The sequence below is a fragment of the Glycine soja genome, chromosome 19, assembly GCF_004193775.1.
Source record: "Glycine soja cultivar W05 chromosome 19, ASM419377v2, whole genome shotgun sequence".
NCBI lineage: Eukaryota > Viridiplantae > Streptophyta > Magnoliopsida > Fabales > Fabaceae > Glycine > Glycine soja.
The window spans coordinates 37,384,829-37,409,204 of record NC_041020.1 but is presented as its reverse complement, the minus strand read 5'-3'; the positions used below and the strand labels follow the sequence as shown (position 1 = coordinate 37,409,204).

The 24,376-nt window shown below is 30.0% G+C and overlaps 1 protein-coding gene across 2 annotated transcripts; it reads right to left on the bottom strand.

The window, feature by feature from the left end:
* Window positions 1-19,172: 19,172 nt before the first annotated feature.
* Window positions 19,173-20,594, bottom strand: LOC114399749. 2 transcript variants are annotated; one of them, XM_028361963.1, is made up of 3 exons: window positions 20,385-20,594; window positions 20,169-20,248; window positions 19,173-19,616 (listed from the first exon to the last, which is right to left on the bottom strand). In XM_028361963.1, the coding sequence occupies exons 1-3, from the start codon at window positions 20,467-20,469 to the stop codon at window positions 19,473-19,475; spliced, it is 309 nt and encodes a 102-aa protein (XP_028217764.1). In that variant the 5' UTR covers window positions 20,470-20,594; the 3' UTR covers window positions 19,173-19,472. The 2 variants fall into 2 exon arrangements, with proteins under 2 accessions (XP_028217764.1, XP_028217765.1); XM_028361964.1 differs by having other exon boundaries at window positions 20,196-20,248; window positions 20,385-20,579.
* Between the last annotated feature and the right edge of the window lie 3,782 nt (window positions 20,595-24,376).

Below are 24,376 nucleotides of genomic sequence, written 5' to 3'. Positions count from 1 at the left end.
TTTTTTTGCACCCCAGGTAACAAAATAGAATCATAATTTCATTGTTAATTTGATTCCACCTCCAAATAACACAATAGAATCATGATTTTTTTGTATTATTTTATTTTCACCCCATTGTTCAACGAAAATTTGACTTGTGTTATTCATCAAGTAACACATCGAAATCATATTTTCATTATTTTTTGTTTTGAAAACACCACAATAAAAGTACAATTTTGTTGTGTTATTCATCCAATAGCACAATGAAATCATAGTTTAATTGTGTTATTTTTCAAAATGTAAAACTAACACAACACAAGTGTGATTCTATTGTGTTTTGGGTTGAAAATAACAATGAAATCGTATTTTCATTGTGGTGTTTTCCAAAATAAAACAAAATAAAAATATAACAAAAATATGATTTCATTGTGATTCTCAACCCAAAACATAATAAAATCATACTTTCATTGTGTATAAATCTTACCAAAAATACTGAGTAGGAAGGAGTTGGGTGCAAGGGTTGGGAAAGAGGGAAAGTGAGACGTATGGGAGGGGGAGTGAGAAGAGAGAAGAGAGAAACGTTGGAGGGAAAGGGAGGGGGAAAAGCCACAAAAGGACATTTTTGTTTATTCTTACTACTTTTCAAAAAGAGGTAGTGGGAATATCAATTCCCCATCAATTTCGTGGAGCCCAAAAATAAACAAAAACAAACCCTGCCCGCTTACTTGGAAAGCACCAAAATAATATAGCTAAGATAGAAATATCTAGGGGTCTGACACAAGGCAGAACTAAATTGAAATAACCGTTGGCCAAGCTCTTAACTCAGGCTAATAGTTTAATTATATATATATATATATATATATATATATATATATATATATATATATATATATATATATATATAAGTAGGAAAAAAGGCTAAGTATTATTTTGATAAAGAAAGACTAAGTATATGTTTATATTAAAGTTTGCAAACTATGTTGGAAACTTTAAGTTTAATAAAAATGATTTTTTTTGGATTAATTGGGCAAATAAAATAAAAATGAATTTATCATGAAGTGATTTATATTTGAATATATTTTTTAAAAAATATGTTGATAAAATGAAAATAATTTAAATAATACCAATCAAAAGTACTTTTACTTTATGTTTATATTGTAAATATATAAATCAAAAATACTTTTACTTTAAAACTAACTCATTTATTTATTGTGAACTCGAATTTTATTTGAACGTGAGCTATGAAATTAATTTTAGAAAAACTCAAACATGATTCAATATTAGAGAGTTTCTCCTAAGGACCGCCTTAGAATATGGTCTACGGTGATCTAGTATCTTTGTTGATTACTCATGTGCGTAGTATCTTTGTCAATTGTAAGAAAATTAATAGTTAGGATGAAAAATAATTTTTTTAAAGTTTTTGTTATAGTAACTTGATCCCTCCTCTATATAAATATGAATTCAACAAATTTTTGCAAAATCTATTTTATTTAGACAATATAGTTTTTTATTCATCTCATTATCTGGAAAAAAAAAATCATTTTTCAAGCCAGTAAGTCTATTAGATGAGATAGAGATACCAACAAGTTTTATTTTCAAATCTATATCTATATATCTATATACTATATAATAAAAGAGAAGACCAATGAAATTCCTATTGTGCTCATACCTAAGAGTTTGACACGTGACACGTTTTTTTTGGTCATTTTGCCCTTTCTTAATTTGTTGACATGTGGCAACGAGAGAGCGAGATTTTTCCTCTCTCTTCATTTTTGTAGGAGGGTTCCAAAAGCGTTGTGGTGAACATTGTGCTGTGCGTGTTGCATTTTCTGTTTTTGATATGGTTCTCTTCTCATCTTTATTTTATTTTTTACAATTTTGGTTAGGGTTTGAGTATGGGTTAGGTAGTCATGGTTTATCTCGCCGTCGTTCCTATAGGATATAGCTCAGCCTCCATCGCCACATTTACCTCTTCTCCTTTCGGATTCACATTTCTCTTTCTCCACTGCAACACACTCACCTTCAAATATTTCCTTTTTTATTTTTCTTTTAAATGTTATTTTTTGAGCAGTTTGGTGATTCACATTTCTCTTTCTTCACTGTAACACACTCACCTTCAGGTATTTCCTTCTTCCTTTTTCTTTTTCTTTTTTCTTTTAAATGTTATTTTTTGAGCAATTTGGTAGGTTTCCACATCAAAGTTATGGTTTTGTTAAATTGGTATTTTGGTTTGATATTTTCCAGCAAAAAGCCTTTGAATGCTGTAAATAAAATATATGGACATGAAAGTAGATACCATAAAAATGTCATTTCAAAGTGGAAGTAAGCAGTGACTGTCTTCTTGGAGTCATTTTTATTGTACCCACTAGATTTTTAAAATAATGTTTTGTTAATTTGGTTGTTAGAACAATTATTTAGTTATCAATATTTGGCTTTTTAGTTTTGTTAATTTTGTTGTTTTGACCATTATTTAGTTATCAATATTCAACTTTTGTACACTTCAACACTGAATTGCATTTTATAGCTATGTTGCAAATTAAAAAATGTTTGTGGAATCGTTTAACAAACGACTCGTGCTTATGCACATGTTACATACTAGTAACAATATAAATCAAGGGAAAAAAATAAAATTGGAAGTGACACTGAAAAAATAAAAATACCCAAAAAGTGCATTATCCACTGGGTCACAATGACCTACCGAGTCATTGATTCGACCTCTAAACTCGCCAAGTCACACCAAATATGTTGCATGGCCATTCCATTTAGCAGCTCAAATCCATCCAATGGAAAGACCGATCAGTTTGACTTAAGTCTAATAACATTGTGAGGTTCACATGCTAAAGATCAATGTTCAATAGGTGCCAGTAAGGACAGGCCGTGTCTAAACAATATTTTAAGGCCTAGGCGAATTTATGTTTAAGATTAATTTAATATAATTTGTTAGATCTCATTTTGTTTTATTTTTTATTACAAAATTATTAATCAATGTTATATAATTAAGTATTTCTAACCTCTTACTATCAATAGGTAAAACGATAAAAATATTTAATTTATCTTTTAAGATAGTTAATATCAAATAATTTTTGAGTAATTTTATTTTAAAAAACTACTTTCAACAAGAACAATAATTACAAGTATTATCAATAACATTTTAAAAATAACGTATATATTTTAAAAATAATGAATTTTTTTTAAATAATTAATATTTTTAGTGAAATATGAATTTTGTTGTCTATACTTCTTGCAATATCTGTTTTTTAAAAATAAATCTAAACTTTCAATATAAAATACTTAGTAGAACTCGAAGTCTTTTTAAGATTAATATAATATTATTCTCAATTTATCTTTTTTCAAAGTTTTCAATTGTTCAATTAATATAATATTAAAACTAAAATCTTACTAACAAAAATAGTAAAACATAATAGTATATCGTATAATAATTCAAATTAATAATAAATATATTTTTAAAAAATATGAAATTTTTTACGCATTATGTAATTTGGGGACGTAAGGCAATTGCCTAAATGGCCTTACAATTGCCACAATCCAGAGTAAGGGTTGAAATACTACTGTTCAGTAATGGAGAAACTCTCAAAATTAGGGTGGTATTAGGCTCATCAATTCGCTATGACATATGACCGCATGGCATTTTAATTTAAAAGTAAACAAACACATGCTAACAACTTAAAAATTCACTTAATTACATGTTATCTCAACCACCCAAATTTATGATGTATAATCCAACAATCCTCGTTTGTTTTGCAGTATTAGAAAATAGGTATTTTATAATGGTTATTAAAAAATTTTAATATCGGTTATTAATAGATGCTGGAACTACCAACGTTAAAGTATCAACGTTAACATCGATTGTTTAAAAACGATGTTGTTTTACAAAAAAATAATATTGGTTTTTTTAAAAATCAATGTTGTTTTTTGGATTTTTTTAATATCATATCTGTTTTTTTAATTTGCCAACCTATAATTATTCATATGATAGCTTATCATTTAAAGTTGTATAAAACTCATAAAATAAGTTAAATTTATAAACAAAATATACTACCAAGACTTATAAACAAAAATTTACACAAATTAATACTAAGAGTACCTAAAACAAAAATTTCCCACAAATGTGTTTAGGATGTTTCAATTCCCACAAAATATATCACCAAGACTTATAAACAAAAATTTTACAGATCGATAATAGTATAATATAATGTACTTTAACTACAAACAAATTCAAAATAAAATAAAGTTGAGAGTTACATCTCGAAACTCAAATATAATTTGAGTTCTAGCTTACAAATTTTGTGATTGTGCAAAAGTCTTCAATCCATTTCCAATTTTTGCATTCTTCCTCCAATGATTATAAACAATCCTACACTCCGTAATTTCTTTTAAGTTCAGATAGGTGAAACCTCCAGTTAGGGGTGAGAATAGGCCAAGCCGGCCTACAGGGGCCTACGACCTGACCTACATAAAACCTGACCTGAACTGACCTATTTAATTAAAATGTTAGACTCGGACTTTTTTAAAAGCCTATTAAATTAAATAGACCAAGCTTAGGCTTATTAAAAAGTCTGATAGGCTGGCCTATATATATATGTATATATACTTATATTATTTTTCGGTACCAATTTATACTTATATTATTTTTTTGGGTACAATTAATTATTTTTTTTTAAACTAGCAGACTTTGATTACACATTACTGTTCCATAACTTCCATTCCTATAATCAAGTAAGACTTTAATTACAATTTAGGTGTGAGTCATGTGCCCCTTTATATTCCTCATTATTTTTATTGGCTTTCCTATTCTTGTTAATGTTTCTTTTTCGTTTAACTTTCTTATTACGTTCCTACTCCAGAGCAAAGAAACATTAAAGATTTAATGTGAAGAAGACTTTTAAAAAGACTATCAGGCCAGGCTAGACTTTTAAAAAGGCCAGGTCGAGCCAAAATAAAAGCCTTTGATAGGCTATAGGCTAGACTCAGGTTTCAAAAATTCATCGTAGGCTAGACTCAGACCTTTTAAAGCCTAACTTATTCCCACCCCTACCTCTAGTTTTCATAAATGAGTACATGGTACTCGATATATCCTGAAATTAACATTAAATTCATATTAGATATGTATATGATTTTAAAATTTGACACATAGAGGAGTGTTTAATTACTCACCAAACTGTTACAAGTCACTTTGTACTCACTTAACAGGATTTTAAAAGTGATTGAGTTAAGAACTTGATGGTACAAGGAGTGTCATTTAAGACAAATTTTTGGTTCAAAGCTGATTTTGAAGACAGTGAGAAAGAAAACACGGTCTAAAATGAATCATGGTCACTTGATGATTTATAGTGAGCCCATAGAAATCTATGAATTCTATCCATCCAGCTAGTAGAGTTGAGCTCACCAAATCTTGGTTGTATGTAACAGAATGCATGTTGTCATTATTGTCTAGCAGATGTCAAGTATGTTCTAGTTCATCCTTCTATGATATAGCAAATGACCTACTAACTTCACCCTAAGGCTACATTTAACAAGCAAACTAATATAAGCAAATTTGTTATATTATGTCATGTTTATTTGAGAATAATCTTAAAATTTCTAATTTGATCCATAATATGAACTGTGTTGAACATTTTCTCTGTTTTTTTTTGTTAATATTCATCGTTTTTAAACTCCATTTACAATATTAAAGTTACTATTAAAAAAAAATATGCATGCCTACCTACTAGTAGTAAACCAAGACATATGAGTTTAGTCGAGTACATGCCACGTAGTTGAAAGACACAGTAGTGCATATATCCATTTTTGAAAACCAAGAATGATATTCCTATTTTGAAAAAAAATTGGGGGCCTAAGGCTCTGACATAATTCTCACACCAGCACAAAGTTCCATTAACAAGCACTTTCATGCTAGTAATACACACATTAGCAAGAAGCAATACACATTTATACAAGAACCCAAACTTAAAAATAGAAATAAACACAGAAATAAACATTTATAGAAGGAACCACACCTAGTTTCTCGCTTACCATCATCATCAAAACCAAACATAGAAACAACCATTTATAGAAGACTAAACTTTCGTGACCAATAATGAGAACCAGAGTGAGTAGAGCTGTGAGTGAGAACGAGAACGTGGTGGTGGCACGGTGGGAACGTCGCACCGCGAGGAGTTCAATGACAGTGAGAGAGCAAGAGTGAGAGTCACAGATGGGGAACGGGAGTTGCAGCACCACGAGGAGGAAGATGAGAGTGAGAACGTGAGAACTAAACGAGACAAAAAGGATTTAGGCATCAGAGCCCTTCTTTTATATAAAAAAAAAAACCAACAACATCAATTATTTTTAAAAAAAATCAATTTTCTAATAAGGTTGCAAGGTGCAAGACTTCGTCAAGTTACGCACCTTAAACTTTCTCATGTTTGTAAGGACAAAGAGATCAGTCCGTCAAAGTCATGATTTGTACAATTTTATTTATCAATTTATCTTTCATTTAATTTTTTTTTATTATTTTATCTTCATTTGATTTCCTCTAAGCCAACCCTCATCTCATTTCAAGCTGCTTATCAACCCTCATTTGTACTATTATTCCTCCTCTCTCAAAGCATGCACTTTATTTTGACGTTGATTCACAACTTCAACTTTCCTTATATATGGTATTATTATTTTTTTAACGTTTTGTACATGGTATTTTTACTTTCTTCTTCAATTGTGAAATTAAGGCTCAATCAACTCCACATTGGGATTTTATGGATTTCTGGTTCAATTTGCATTACAATTATGTTTTTCATTTCTGCTTGTTTTCCTTATATTAATTTGTTGCGTTGGTTGAAACTCCATTGGTTGGAGCCAATTTTTTCTCTAAGCAATGATTGCTTACACGAGGAATCGTTAATTTCATACTGTCGGTATATTCCTCACGTTATGCAAACAACATTGTTGGAATTCGTTAATGGTAAATTAAAACAACTCAAAATATGGATAGACATGCTCTTATAAATGTCACTTTTCACCCAGTAAGAAGACAAATGAATTTCTTAATACACCTACTTATGTATCTCAAAAGGGTAAACCTTTTCTAAGAAAGAAATTGGATCGAGAAACTGTAGGCCATAACCTTCTTCAAATGCTATAGAAGAAGATATAAAATAAAATAAAAAAATACAGAGAGAATAATGTTACCATTTGCTAATAATTCCATGGTTGGGCAAATTGGTAGTATATAATCATTGCGAGTTTGCATAAAGACCCTATAAAGTTATTCCGCTCACATACGTTTACATCTAATCCAATTAACACAATAGTTAAGAGTCCCACTTCAAACGTGTTTCCAAGTCACAAGGACTTGGGAAAAAATGTTTCAAAAATCAAACTAGAGATTACAGAGTTTTGTAAGATATTTTTTATGCTATGTGATTTAATTACAATCAATTAAATTAATGACTTCTTTCAAATTCTAAGGATTTGATATTACACTTAACTCAATTCCAAAAGATAAATTAAAAAATAAACGTTGTCCTTTACTTTTATATTTTATTTTAATCATATTACTAGTTTACTTAGATCTTTAATACAATTCTTACATCAAAGAATAAACATCTAAAGTGTAAAATTTGTAGAACTATACATTTATGAATAATCTAACAATCTAATAACAAATAATTTGATTGACTAAATGACAAGTTTTCAAATCATATAAGAATTTGAGTTTAAAACTAACTTCAAAAAGTTATTTCAAACCCTAAAAGTTAGGTATTATAAACTCTATTTAAGTCATATTTCTAATTCATGTGAAATCTTTAATATATACTTATTTTGTACACTTTTCATTAATTTATGTTCTTTATGAAAATTAATTAATTCATTAATCACATTAAATCTGTCAATTAATTATACTATCATTTTAAAATTATTTTTTTTCTTATTTCTCTATTTACTTAATTATTTTTCATTAATATTTTAAAAAAGAATAATTAAATAAGGTATGTAGAAAAAATTAGAAAATAATCTTATAAAAATGAACAAATAAATTTTAAAAAGGATTGTCTAATTAGGGGTCGAGGAAATTTTAGAAAAACAATTAATATAAATATAAAAATATATTTGGACAAAAATAAAAGGGTGATCGACCGGATACAAAACACAAACCTTTGGTCAATCGATCAGTTACTCACAGTCCGATCAACAAGTTTTTGAAGCATTACCTTTGAAGTGACATTCTCTAGTGATATTATTTGTTTGCTGAAAATAAGACATAATCATGGTTGGCTACTCTCAAATGGTCCTACTGAGTGAATGAGAAAAGCATCGCACTCTCATTATTAACGTTTCAAATCATATATAATTAGTTTGCTTTGGGTCCTTTATCCTTTGATATGGTTTATACTAATTTTTATATTTGTAGTTGTGTTTAACAGAGTCATTGTTGGATTGAGGAGATATGTTAATTTAAGTTGTTGCAAGGTAAGACACCATCATTATCATCGTCAATTGTCAAAGTCTTTGATCTAACTATTAAATAACCAAAATTTATGATGAGTGATTGATTAGGATTAATTTTCAATTTTTATAAAAAAGATTAATTTTCAATTATGCTTTCAGTCACTAATAACAAATTTTTAGTACACTTGTTGCTCGAAATCGTTTTAATTTACAAATGTGGACCCAGTTGTTTCTTATGGCCAGACTATGTGCAAAGTAATATCAAATGAAAGCCAATTTCTAGACCCTACGCTGGGTTAGCATCCTCTAGCTTTCCATTATAAGATATGGATATAGTGAATATCACAATAAATTAAACGATACTGCAATACTTGTAATCATGATCATTTTGGAAGAGTCACATGGAGACTTGTCTTCATGTCATTTTATCATTTTCCGTTGGTTAGTAGGTCATGGTTTTTTGATCTATGACAAAGATCATATTTACATAAACTTCTCAATAAATATTTTAAGATGAAAAAAATAAGAAAAACTAAATTTTTATAAATTAAAATTAACTTATACATAAATTAAAATAAACTTTTAAAGAAGTTACGTACATGATAAAAAATTTGGTTAGTATATGAGAGAAACTTATTCAAATAAGACCAAACTTATATTTTGGTTAGTATATGATTAGTTAATTCAAACTTAAGAATTAAAAAATTAAATTGCAAATTTATATTTATAATTAACCATTTATGTAACCACATAGCTATACATCCTATAGCTCATCGTTTTAATTGAACTTACTCAAGTAGAAGTATGCCAAAAGTGACATTTTTCTATATATGAATACCATATCATTGAAGAATATCTCAATATTTATCATGTCATTGATTATATTATGCTGTTGCCCAATTCATAAATATAGAGTAATTTTGTCTCCTAGTTTTCAATCATCATTGTGATTTTTTCTCTACAAAAGAAAACAATTGAACCAACTTCTCTCCCAACAAAAACCAATATCCAACTCCTAACAATACTCTCCTTGGGAACATCTAAAAAAACAATACATTTTATCATTCAACTATTATAATGTCACAAATTTTATCCTTTTAAGTTTTTTTTTCACATTTTATTATCATATTTTATAATTTTGTGTATTTTACCAATTTTTTAAATATGTAATGAAGTGTAGACCTATTACTAAAAAAAATAACGTCATTTTGTTAGATAAAATGTGTGAAATTGAAAAAAGGCGAGGATAAAATACACGAAAAAATTAGGTAGTAAAATACGTGAAAATTAAAAAAATATGATAATAAAATACGTAAAAATTTGGATTGTGATATTCGCAAAATAATGATAATTATGTGATAAAATATACAATTAAATCAAAATAAAAATACTCTTGTTCAAGATATTTATTCTAATTTATATATAGAGAGAACTAATTATACTCTTTTTCTGTTAAAAGATGTTTAAATTAAATATTATTCTTTTATTTTATTTTAAAAATTATACTATTCTCTTGTAAAAGAATTAAATATATACTATAATTTAATTTATTTTAATATAAATAAATCTCTCTGGTCATTTTTATTTCTTTTTATAATGACTCTTAACATCATAAAAAATAGTTTTAAATTTGTAGTATGAATTTTGAAAATTCTAGTATTGGCCAAGAGTTGTTGTAGCAAGATGTGGTAATTATGAGACTTTAAGCCAACTAATTTTAAATCTTTCACTTACACAAGACTCTTAATATTTGAAAAGTATCATTGTGACACTTTCACATGCTACATGCAAACACTGACAAAAACTTGTCTTTTCATTCCTTGACAAAGTATGACATACTAAAGACAAGTATATTTTTTTACTATCAGACCTTGGATGTAATTGGTCACATATACCCATCTAAGTTAGATCTTGACGAGTATTCAAATCATCTTTTGTCTTACCTTGAATGTTAAGAAGCATGCCAATGACATTATCACACATATTTTTCTTCATATGCATAACATCAATACAATGTCTAACATCTAGATCGGATCAGTATGAAAGATCAAAGAATATCAACCTCTTTCTCCAGATGTAAGATTTACTTGTTAGCTTCTTTTGGGTCTTTCCAAATATAGTATCGATATCCTCAACATGCTCAAAAACCTGTTGACCAGTTAAGAGTATTGATGCAATTTCATGCTCCTGACTTCCATTAAAAGCTTTTTTCAATTGCCGATAAGGGTGATAGGGTTTCTAAAAACGTCAATGCCTAATGTATACTATCTTTCTTCCATGTTTCAGTTGTACGTAACTTGTGTCTTCTTCATAGATAGGGCATGCACGATGACCCTTAACACTATATCCATTCAAATTCCTATATGTTGGAAAGTCATTAATGGTATAAAATACCATTGCATGCAATTTGAATGTATCATTTTGAGTCTCATCAAACACATCAACCATTTCATCCCACAACTTTGTCAAGTTTTCAATCAAGGGACTTAGATAAGCATCAATGTCATTTTCTAGTTGTCTTGGTCGCGATATCACCCTAGAAAACATCATGAATTTTTGCTTAATGCACAACCATGGAGGCAAATTGTAAATTACTAGCACAATAGACCATGAACTGTACTTAGTGCTTAAATTACCAAAGGGATTCATTCCATCAGTGGCAAGTCCAGGCCTAAGATTTCTTGCCTCTTTTCTGAAATCTGGATACAAACGATTAATTTTCTTTCATTGGGAAGAATCATCCAGATGATGAAGCATTCCATCGTAGTTTCTCCCATTTTCATGTCATGTAAGATCTTTTGCATCATCTCCATTAGCAAACAAACGCTTAAACCTTTGAATGATAGGAAGATACCATAACATCTTCGTCGGGGGGCCTTTCTTTGTGCTTTCATCACTTCTATACTCGTCATCATCCTTCACTTTGTATCGTAATACCCCACACCTAGGGCATTTATGCATTTCTTCAAATTCATCTCTATACAGTATGCAATCATTATGACATGCATGGATTTTCTAATACTTTATACCCATCGAACACAATATCTTCTTTGCCTTATAGTAACTTTTTGGCAACATGTTTTCTTCTAGAAGCATATCCTGCAATACCTTAAGCAATGATGTGAAGCTTTTGTCACTCCGCCCATATTTGGCCTTCACGTTTACTAGACTTAACACCGTTGACAGTAGTGTCAATGACTTCTTGCACCCCGGATACAAAGGCTTCTTCGAATCACTTTCCAATGTATCATACATAGGGACATATGCTTTCTAAAAAGATTTTTGTCCAAGATCATGAATCATATCCTCTAATCGATCTCTCATTTCTACATCAATTGGTTTAGTTTAGGACCCCATTCACATGTTTGTCAATTCACCATGACATATCCATGTTGTATAATTCTTTTTAATCCTATCACAAAGAAGATGTTCTCGTATGTCGTATACTACTTGTTGTCTTCCATTCAAATAGTTTATACAAGGACATAAATATTTTCCATCCTTATTTGGTCGATGTCTTTCCAAGAAAAAATCCAAGAACTGTTTAAACCTTTCCTTATATGCAGGGCTCATTTGACTTGCACTCATCCAACTCCGATCCATCTTTCCTCTTCTGTGAGTCACATACAAGGTTTATTTGATGCATGAAGATCTCACTTTTTTCATTAAAGGTTTGGCCCTATCCCATTCAGAAAAACATTTTTTTTATACTTGATTCATATACATAACTTAAGTATCCTTTCATAGATTTGATGAAATTTTGACAACATTTTTCTTTGATATCCAAGTTCATAACATGAAAGTGGTCACATCAATTCCACCACAATCAAGTATGGACCCAGAGAATAATGCAAAATGTACCATACCAAAATTTCATCAAATTTAAGAAAAGAGACTTAATCTATACGTATGAATCTAGCATAAAAAATGACTCTTCCCAAACTGTCCAAACGGACAATTCAAGATTCAATACAACGATTAATTCAAACTGTCTGGAAGAATCATTGTATTGAATCTCAAATGAGAAATTAAGGTTCACTTATAATGAACACAACTTGTATATAAAGCCACAACTATTAATCACATAAAACTACTATAAAAGCATTCATAACAAAAAAGAACTTGAAAAGATCATGAAAGACATTCGTACCTGAAAAGATGGTCACTAACAATAACAATGAATGTCGTGATGATGATGTAAACATGAAAAGAAAAAGTGCCTACAAATTACAATTACAATGTCAATACCCTACATAGACAAAGAAAAATTAACAAAGAAAATGAAGAATGGATGCAACAAATATTGCAGAACCATCTACCAAATAGTTAATACAAACTTATCATGTAGATAATTTAGCCTAAACAAGGAGGGTCTTATCTAGTTCTCTTATTATCCCTTTATTTATTTCTTTCTTTTTGTGTGTTGTTTTTTTGTAATTTTTATTGCATAGATAGAGTCAAAACACACATGTTGTTTTAGCTTATTCTGTTATGAGTTCAACTAACTTATGGCATAGGAGCATATTTAAGTGATTTTTGGACCTCTGGTAGACTTGTAGTTGCATCAGCTCTTTTCTTTTTTTGGTGTGTGTGTGTGAGAGAGATAAGGAAGAAAACACAAAACTAACTAGTCACTCTACAAAAACAAAATTTAGAAACAATTTGAAAAAGAATTGGATTGATGCATCAACCTATCCATGATCTAATATCGTAGTTTTATCACCAGTGTAATGAATGTCTTATTATAAGAAAATTATTAGAGTATGTGTTATTCGTAACAAATTTGAGTAGTATTATATAATTAAATTGGTGAAAACCAATCTCCCTAGCAAAAATATAAAATAGCACTCCATGGACCTCACCATATATACCGGTAGTATGACGTACCACCGAGTCATACTTTATAATAATCATTCGCGTAGTTCAATTAGTGATTTATAGTCTAGTTAGTGACTTATTAACCTAATATTTTTATCAAGTCGATGACTGAAGCAATATAGTAACACTATCTATATATCAGTAATGACTACGTCCTATTATAGGTTGATGAGAAGAGAAATCAGAAGCTAAACAACAAGTTGAAGAATCCTGAAACCATCAGTCTCATTCAATGTTTCTAGTATGCTACAAAAAATGAAGGAACAAATCTTCTTGCAGAAGCCAACTTTAATTAAACCAAGGTCTAGTTTAGATGAAAGGGATTCAAATTTAAGCAACATGTAGGCAATAAATTAAGTTTATTTCACTCAATTCTGACAATTCAAATCAAACATAACTTGTAGTATTACTTTAAAGATTCTACTATATTTCACCAAAAAAAAGCACCTACTATAGTCTATGGTATATCTTTGCCCTTTTTTTTATTTGGTTATATATACTCTACCTTTAGACACCTAAAAAGCATACATACCTATTAGTATTACATAGGAATAAAAAGCATAAAAAATGTTATGTGATGTAATAGAAAAATTAGAAAGAGAAAGAAAAATGAGATATTGGGATACTTAGATGGAACAAAATGTATTATCCCAAGTGATAAAGTATTATTCTTTCACCGTTCTAGTTCAAATGCACTTTATAGCTGTGTCAAGTTGATGCTCTAAACTCTGTAGTTGTTTCAAGTTCAAGGGATCTAGATCTTGTCCCACAAAGTTCCTACATTGAACATGTTAACTGTAAACAATTTGTAATTAATAATTTTTATAAAAGTAAATGGTTTTAAAGCATCTAAAACTAGACAAATGATAGTCCATGAATAATACAAAACTATTGACAAAGAAGAAAGGGTTGTGTGAAAGTTGATTCTTCCTTAAGCATAGATTCAGATATAGTGCTTACACCAATTTTCTTGTATAAGTCTAATAATTAAGACCTTGGCAATGATGCCAAGCTTGGCTCTAAGAAACTGTGCCTTTTCTTATTTGACATTAAGAAACTACAATGGCTGAGTTGGGATTACCTTACAAGGTCAAAATGTAAAGGGGGATTGTGTTTCAAAAGAATTAAAGCTTTTAATGAAGCCATGTTGGCAAAGCAGATGTGGTGCTTGATTGATAATAGTGACTATTTGATAAGCATAATGGTGCAAATAAAGGAACTAAAACGAAACATGAAATGTTGAGAAGTAATAGATGGTTGAACTGTGATAAGACAAAAATAGAAACCCTAATATGATTCTCCCACACAAATAAATGTTGAGAAACTGGTTGGTTTGTCAAAGTACACAGATAATAATTTCAAAATCTTCAAACACTATAAATAGGCTAGCTCTTTCACTTTGCCTTTGAAAGATAACCAAACAAGCATGTGAAGCCATATAATAATATAGCTTATCCAAAATCTTGAAAATCATGTCTAATCATGCAATATGCATCCAAAACATCTAGAAATCCATAATTGCTGAATTTCAGATCAACTACTAATTTGGTCAAACATTACGAATGATAAACTATGCACTACGTACCCCAAAGACTTACGCGTAAAAAAATGTATAAGGCCTTACTCGTCTAATAGAACAAAGCAATTGAAAAAACATTGAGTTTAATACAAATCATTTGAGGTCGACGAGCTCAAGTAACATTGTATCCTTGTTAGAACCCATAGATGAAAGTGAAATAACATGATAAATATTGTTATCTTTTATTGACAAATGCCTAACAAAATAAATTGTCGGAAAAAATACATTAATTCAAACAAAGGGACTAAAGACCAATGATAGATAACAAAAATAGAGTTTTTGGGTACATACGCTATAAACAAGCCACTTACAATATAGTGTGGGGGTGCGGGTGTGGGTGGGTATGGGTGTGGGTGTGGGCGTATGTGTGCGTGCATGTGTGTGTGTGTGTATGCGCACACGTGTGCGCGTGTACGTGTGTGTGGGGTGGGGATGATTTCACTTAAATAAAGTTTCTTTTAGTTAGTTACCTAAAAGAAAGTTTCTTTTGAGTGTAGTAACTATACACAAAAAGTTGAAGGATAGAAATCTAAAAATTGAAGGGTTCTGCATCACAAAAGTTGTGTGACTTGTGTCTTAAAATTATTTTGTATAAGATCTGTTATCACAATTGAAGGGTTCCCATTTTTTTTTCTTGTCTTAAATTTTTATTTGCAAAAAAGTATTTGTGAAGGTTTGAAGTAGGTGGTTCCATGGAAGAGTTAAAAACAGTAGAAGAAAAATGGGAGTGGACTTAGGCTCTAATTTTATTTTCCTGGACAACACCGTCTAGACAAAAATTAATTATCTAGGAAGCTATCCACTAAATATATACCATATTTTTTTACTTAATGAGATCACAATGACATCCTAATTATACAAGGGATGACAGACAAAAAACCTGTTTCTTTTGTTGTGCTGCTAAGTGCTAATGCTATGCTACACAAGTGTAAAACTTTGGGTTAACTAGTTCATTTGTGCTTGTAACCTAGATCGTGAAAGTTGTAGAAGGAAGACTAATCTCTCTTTCTTGTAACCTAGGTTAACTTGTTTGGGTTGAACTAGTTTTTGTGATTGTACTTTCATCCACTCTATGCATCTCAAAACTAATCTTTCTTGCTTAGCCTCATTTTTGTGAGTAATAAATTGGGTAAAATTTAAAAGTATGATCGCAATGAGCTATGATGGAATAAATGTAGAAAAATTTGTACAATTGTAGCATTGATGGAACAAATTGTGAGGTTTGGCCATAAGATCAAGCCAACAGTGCCTACTGTTTGTGGTTGTCTTTCACTCAACACTACACAATGTCTTTTTCCATAGTAGCACCAAGAAGATTTGCATAAAGGAACTCTCATTCTTGAAGTACACTGGACTTTTTTAATAAACACATTAATCTATACAACAGAAGGTCTAATTAGGAGAAACAAGTAGACACAAAGATATATAGAATTTTTAAGCTAATGGGGAAAAATTGTTTATCTAACTTAAGTCTTGAATTGCTTTATGATTTTGCATTCTAATATACTATATATTATATCCTGAAACTCTTAACTGTTCGAAACCAATGCCATTACAGCTTTCTGAACTCCAGCAGCATATGATAACATAATAATCAAACACATAAATTCTCCAAACGGAAAAGTACAGACTAGTTACCTCTTAATGGAAAATCAATCACGTTAATTTGAGTTGGTCAAGTGATATATCCATGCAAAAAAGAGAAGAGAGAAAAAAGCATTCAAGTTATAATACTAATCAAGAGAAGAGGGGAGCCTAAAACCGATGGTGGTGGGGATGAGAGGCAAGGACTGGTACCGGCAACGAGAAGCTAGGGCTCTAGACGGCAGTGACGAGCACAAACAGAGCCAATGATGACCAACTGTGATAGGAAATGGCTTTGGACAAAAAGGTTTGGGCGCGAATGGGATGAGAATAATAATGTTTGAGCTTTAATTTATTATTAGGGTCAACATTGGTTTATTTTAAAATTATTGTTAATAGGCGACCCTCAATATCGGTTCTAAGAAAAATTGATGTTGATGCGTGATGAACAACATTAATGCTAAATAAAACCGATGTTGAGTTTAATACTTAACATCAGTTTTTCTAGAACCGATATTAACAATGTTCTCTTATTTATAATAATGTCACTGCCACCAATCTGTTAACATCAATTTTTATATAAATCGATGTTAATTGAATGTAAAATGTATGTTTTGTAGTAGTGATTTAACGAGAGAACTAATTTGTTGCACTTTTTGCACACTTAAATATTAAATTTGTATTTTTCATCTTTTAGGAATCAATTTGTGACATATCACATTATTGAAAAAGAATTTGGTTATTTACCTAGTAAAGATTATATAAATATTCATATTAAATAACTTTTTTTTTCTAGGGCCTAAAGCATGGGCTTTAACAACTTTATGCTTGGGTCAACCCTGACTTACTCTTGCTTTAGGCCTAAAATAAATAAAATTTCAAAAACTTTTACTTATTATTAATATTATCTTTCTAAAAAGTAATTAAATAAAAATTATTAACTTATCAATAGGAAATATTTAAAATGAAGATATATTCTTATAATAAAAAAATGAAGATATATTCTTTTAAAATAAGTATCTCATTTTATCATTTTCTCTCTTAATTAGTAAGTAGTCTATTTATATCTTTAGTTGAATTTTTAATATTGTTAATAATATTAGTTAATTTTAATTTTTTTACTACTAAACATTTTAAAGGGGGGCGGGGGGAAATCCAAAACTTATGTTTTGTACCGACACTATAATTGTTCACAAATTTTAATTAAGAAAATAACACAGTAACTTTCACCTATTTTTCTTGTGATGAAATCCCAAACTTATGTTTTGTACAGACATTATAATTGTTTCCAAATTTTAATTAAGAAAATACCACAGTAACTTTCACCTAATTTCCTTTGCCTCCCAACATTAGTACTAGTATTTCTTTTGTTTTTTGCAATAATATAGCAATATTTTTATATATATACGAGAATAAGTGAGAAATTTAATATTAGTAGAAACTTAAACTTTTTTAGAATTAAAAGTTTTAAAAATAATTTTATAAGTAAAAATAATACACCATTTGGTATACTCAATTATTTAAAAAGCCTTAACTCTTTTATATGCATTTATCACTTATAAAATTACATAAGCAATTTTATATAGAAACTTTTTCTTTAGGAGAAAGAGGATTTTCAAAAATAAAAATAAAAATTGAAATCCAAAAATAAGATTAATAGTATTTAAATAAAGTTAAATAAATTAACCTTATTATCGGAAAGAAATTATTAAAAAAATATTACAATATATAATTTAATAAGTAATTTTACATCCCAAAAAGTTAAAATAAATAAATAAAAAAAGTCACATCGTTAGTATCGCTTTAAGTCCAGACAAATGTTATAAGCTGGACAACAAACTTCGAAATTTCAAAACGAAAATTCTAGGTGGAGTTTTATAGTTAAAATCATTTCATCTCCTAAAATCCTAATACCAAAAAAAAAAACTTCTAAAACTCAATTTAATGAGTTTCATAGCTAAATTTATTCAAACATAATCTATCTAACTGACAGTAAGCAAATTCAGCCATGTAAAAAAACGGTTTTCTCTTTTATCAATTATGTGTTCATCATGGTCATTAATATAATTAACGAATTCTTTCCAGAATTAAGATCGATATCCTCTCAAATTCAGAATTCACAAATACAAAAGTTTGGTTTGTATGACATTTCAATATGGTAATAATATGGCTTGAGATTTCTGCTTTAATTTATTTAACAGATCGATAATGAAGTTTACTAGCAATTAAATAAAAAGGAGTCCGAAGCCTTCATTATCTTAATGTAACCACATATTGAGAACCATATATGGTTATGTAATATTTCTTCCAACGTTGACACTCAAGCAAAAATGTAAGAACTTTTTTTTGTTAAATTTTTGTTCACTACTGTAACATTCACAGGGCAATGACATTGTGGAATGTAATTGTGCAATTACGTATTGCTAGTTTGCTACCTCCTCATATTAATTATATTGTTGCCCAGCACAACCTTAAATTTGCAGCATGTCACATTCCAGATTTGTATATAATTAATTTAACATACATAAGATAAATAAGAATGTGAAATACACACGCACACACACAAGTTTCAGTTTTGGCTGCTTACCTTCAAGTTAGCTTAATAAATTTACCCCTTACCCTAATTATCCGCACATGCATGTTGTTCCATTAACCACCGTCTCTTAAATTTGTAAGATACTATCACATATAATTTTTTACTCAGGACTAAACACAATCTAGCTTGTTCACAATTCACTATGAAATCAAGGTTTATCATCAACCAGTACAAGCCTCAACTTTAATTCATACACCTTTTCATATATCTTACAGCAAGTCTTTTATGACCCATATATGTAGAACACCAAAGCACTTAAGCTAAACCAACAACTTAACAATAGGACTTAGAGATTAGAGATTTATCATACAAACACATTTTCAACATTACAAACCGAAACCACACATCATCTAGACACTTCCAGTCAAACTAAATAACTAATCAAAACCCTTTCCAAGATCATACAAGAAGTTAAGGCTTTCCAGGAGATTTTGGATCATGGGCTGGATTTGGTCTTGTTCCGGGGTAGTCCACAATATCCATCAACATTCTGCTCTCTACAATCCCTTCTTTCATTTCTTCCTCGCTATTCCTTAACCGCATAACTGGATCCTCCTGCAGGTTAAAAGATATCATTTGCTATACTGAATCAAAAGAAAAAAACAACAACAATAATAATAATAATAATAATAATAATAATAATAATAATAATAATAATAATAATAATAATAATTATTATTAGGAGTTATCAGTTACCGATGAAAATAATAACCGATATCTCATTTTTTTTTATTCGTACAAATCAAACTTAAATATCATGAGTACACACTGCTCAACTAATTAAACTAAACTCCCTCATAAGCGGTACCCCATATATATGACAAAATGAAAATGGCTTTATAATTTAGGTTATAATTTGTTGAATTGGATTTTCTTAGGGAAATCAGAAGTTGGAATCTTTCTATGAACTTTTTTCTTTTATTTTTTCTTAAGATAATAATTTCAACTATTAAGTAGTTCCGACAGAAACTGATTTTGTCATGTAGTTAGGGCACAAGACATGGCCATGTCCCCTTCGAGGATAATTATCTTAGATATCTTGTTTTTTATGGAGTTTTCGGGACATATATGTGGCAAAAAAAAATGTCCTTGAGAGAAAAAAGGAACCTGCAAGGAGAGAGAGAGAGAGAGGACCTTAGCCAGAAGATCTTGCACTAAAGGATCAATTTTCCCAATCATGGAGCTTCCTATAAAATTTACAATTTAACATGATGAATCAGATTGTAATAACCCTGAATTAATACATTAACAACTTTTAAAAATAAAATAAAAAATACATTAATAAAACCATTAAAAGTTCTGCATCAAACCCTTGAAACTTACTGATTGCAGGAACAGCAGCAACAAATACAACGCAGGAAAGAGTCAGAAGAACAAGAAGAAACCTAAAGAGGGCATTCTTATCCATGATATCAGTGTAGATATCTATAGAAAGAGAGGGATATAATGAGCGATTGAAAGAAAAGGGAGAAATAGAAGAGCAAAGCTTTGTGAGATGACCTAGGGGAAGGGCCAAGAGGGTCCTTATATGGAGGAGAAAGGCTAACACTCCGTCATTAAAATATCACCAAAGAATATAAACAACACTTCCATTTGCATTATTACAAAGTAATGTGTACGGAGTATATAGTTAAATCCTTTGGGGTTTCCTCCAACTTTTTAGTTATATAATTCGTAATGTTTTTATTAAAGATAAACTAAACAAGTATTTACCGGTTACTACCATAAAACCACACCGTGGGATTTGTTTCCTACTACATTACTCACTCATGTCAAATCAATTAATAGCTTCTTTAGTTTCACATTTAGAATGTGATTTTAAAAAAAACTTATAGCATGATTTCTTATTTCTTAACAGGTTTCTAACACTATATATAACCATATTTAACAAAAGAGAAATTCTAGTTATGAAACCCTTAAATTTACGGATTTTGGTACTGTTATTGAGAATCATTATTTCTTCTTTTTTTTAATATAATAAACGAGAACTTCATTTTCTCTTGTTAATTATGCATAATTAAATTGGTATCGTTAAGGAATTTGTTCAATATACAAGGGATGCTCCAATGAATGTATGCAGGGAGAAGCATAAGCATCAGTGGTATGATTGGCACTAATTTGTTAATAACAATGAGCGGTGCATATAAACAATAACAACAGTAAAATTTTATCCAATTAAATAACATTGGTTACATGAATATATGACGTCGTTCAACACGGTTAAAAATTAAAGTTTAAAAAAATATTACACTTTATGTTTTCTATATATTACGTACGTTCTTATGTATAACACTCCATTTACGTAGGTAACAAATGAATTTTTATATATATGATTTAACGAGCTCATGTTCTTTGTCGAAGCTACTAGAGAATGTAAGTTCTTTTCCTTTCAATAATTATCATCCTATAGATCATGCCATATTAGACTTATCAAAAGTCATATATATTCAATGGCACTGAATTGAGTTGGAGCTAACAAAAGTCAGCTATGCGCATGATATATTCAAATGCTTTTCACCTCACACATTTTTGAAATGACACGCTTGTTCAGTAGTGTTCTGGGTTAGTTACCACTCACAATAGTTATTGGGAGTCAGAGAATTAGGTCTATGTACCATTTTGAGCAACAGAATATCAATATAATATTATTACACATTGCAGTTTTAACTTTAATTTAAGAAAAAAACTGAAGGTCAAACATATGAATCCCATTAAATTAACTATCACAAAAATGAAGAACCCTACTACTGTTTCATATCCACTAACGGTGGCGATGCTATTTTGAACAAACACCTGTCAGTATATGAAACGATATTTTCTTTTTATGATTATATATGAAACGATATAGTAGTAAGAAAAAGAACATAATCTAACATCTAACATGTGATACATATGAAAGATTAATAGAATATATAGTAGCATTGCCGTCCAATTAATTAGGTAGAGCCCCTCAAGAGAATAACCTGCATAATTGACATCTCCACGCTTGCATTAACAATTTGGTCCAGATACCAAATCTTTGATGATTTTTCATGTACCGTGTAAAGCAGATCTAACATTCGTTTCCAGTCCCACTTTAGCTTTAAAATTCTTATGATGAAAAAAGTTTTGCATACATAGCGTATGGAGAAAAAACAAACTATAATTTTTGCTGTTTTTTCTAGGTTCTCATAATGTTCCCGGATATCTACATGACATTCTTATTATATTCACAAACATTAATTAGTGAGCAACATATATACAGTATAATTGTAAAGGGAATTAGCAGACGGATTGTATTATTATAAGCTTCAATAATTGGCACTTGTTAGGGTGACACGAAGGGATGATATGTATATATTACAATAAACAAAATGTCTTTAAGAAGTGCAGGTTCACCAAATAATATAGTGGTGTACAAGACCTGCAATCTATTATCCCAGGTGTCAGGTGTGTCTTTTTTCAAAAGATCGATGAGTGCGTTGGTAGGTAGGTGTTAAGCACCCTTATGGGTATCATCATCTTGCAAAAACAGCATAGATAGAGATTGTTGCTCATCCGGGTATCACTGATTAGTATCTACATGAATGTGAGTCACACCCTTTGGCCCCTCGTTTCAAGAATCTCATTATGCTATGTATGTCTTTACCAATTACAATTTAAAATATCTATACGGTAATGGGCCTACATTAGGGCTTTCCACCTGCCCAAATTGCTTTGTCTCCTATTAATGGCAAGGACCCATTCGTTATAATATAAACGGGGATTCTATTTGCACATCCCTTTATTTTTTCTCACTTTCTTCAGATTTTTGTATTTTTCCTTGTCAAAACTACCTAATCTTATGAAATTTTCCATTTTTTTTCGTCCTCCTATAATTGAAATGCTATATTTTGATCTGGAACAAGCTTTTAGTAAATTTGAACCTACATGTAACTATTTGTGCCCATTATAAATCTGGGAATTAAAAGTTGTCACAAATTACATAAAAACTATCACAATTTGTATTTTTATTTATTTTTATTTGTAATTTATGACAGTTTTTAACCCTAAAAAAAACCTCACATAGGTTTGGATTTACCTCATGTAGTTTTGTATTTGGTATTTTGAATACCAGAAGTGTTACGTATGGTAAGCATGGGAAGCAGTGATCCAAATAGTAAGTATGCATCAACCAACGTAACTGCTTGAATGAGATAACATCATGAGAACCAAAATAATGTGGGTGTTTTGCACCACCCATCACGGGAAGGTGTGAAAACACTTTGACAATATTTATCCAGAATTTGAGAGCAAGGAAATTAATGTAAGACCGAGTTTATGTGTTGATGGGTTTACATCGTACATCTAGTTGTCTACTTCTTCATACTCATGTTGGTTGGTAATAGTTGTTAGGAAATATGAAGGGGTCAAAACTCTAATAGTCTTCAGTGTTGGCTATGAGCATACTACATAAATGAATTTGATATCACACTTCAATCCAAAGCCTTAAGGTATTAGGATTTTTAGTCTTTCCCTTTTATATGTTGTTCAACTTGTCCATTTTTACCCAATTGTGAGTTTCTTCCCTTCAAGTGTGAATTTTTTTCTCATGGTATCTTCCCCTCAAGTGAAATCCTTCTTTCCATTCACGAGCATTCAATGGTTGCCCTTAGTGCTTAGCCATGACCTCCAACATGCTCTAGATACTTTGCAACATCGTTAATTAGCTCTCACATCATTTGGACACATTGTCTAACCTTCACATTGCTAAGAAGACTTTAAACACAAGGAATCTTCATACATGAGTTCCATGCATGAATCCACACCACCAATTTTGTCATGCCTTAATACTTGTTCAAGTCGATCACCTAGCCAACCTCTATGATTTGATACCACTTGTTAGGAAATACAAAAGGATCACAACTCAGAGAGATATTCACCAATGAGCTACGAACACACTACATAAGTGAATTTGATAACACACTTCAACTTAAAATCTTAAGACATTAGGTTTGCATGTATGTCTTCATGATTTTTTTTTTTGAGAGTGATAAAAACTTAATTGATTGGGACAAATTGCATGGTGTGTGACATCCTTTACCCCATACATATATGTACTAATAAAAGGAAAAGAAATCATAATTAATTAAAAGTTTTTAAAACACATTTAAAAAAAAATCCTTTCAATAGGGTAAAAGGCTCACATTCACTTTCTTTTACATCATATTCAAACTTGTATAAATAAATAATAAAGTCATCTCGGCTCAAATAAGGTCGTCTAAGACTTCATACAATTAATATAGAAACCTATACCCCAATGTCACATCCTATCAGAACATGGTGTCCCGACATCC

Excerpts from the sequence above, each read along its gene's own strand:
- LOC114399749 (XM_028361963.1), bottom strand. The coding sequence starts at position 20,469 with ATGGATAAGAATGCCCTCTTTAGGTTTCTTCTTGTTCTTCTGACTCTT. Across the intron at positions 20,249-20,384 it reads TGCTGCTGTTCCTGCAATCA|GAAGCTCCATGATTGGGAAA; the intron begins GTAAGTTTCAAG and ends TAAATTTTATAG. Across the intron at positions 19,617-20,168 it reads CTCTCTCTCTCTCCTTGCAG|GAGGATCCAGTTATGCGGTT; the intron begins GTTCCTTTTTTC and ends TTTAACCTGCAG.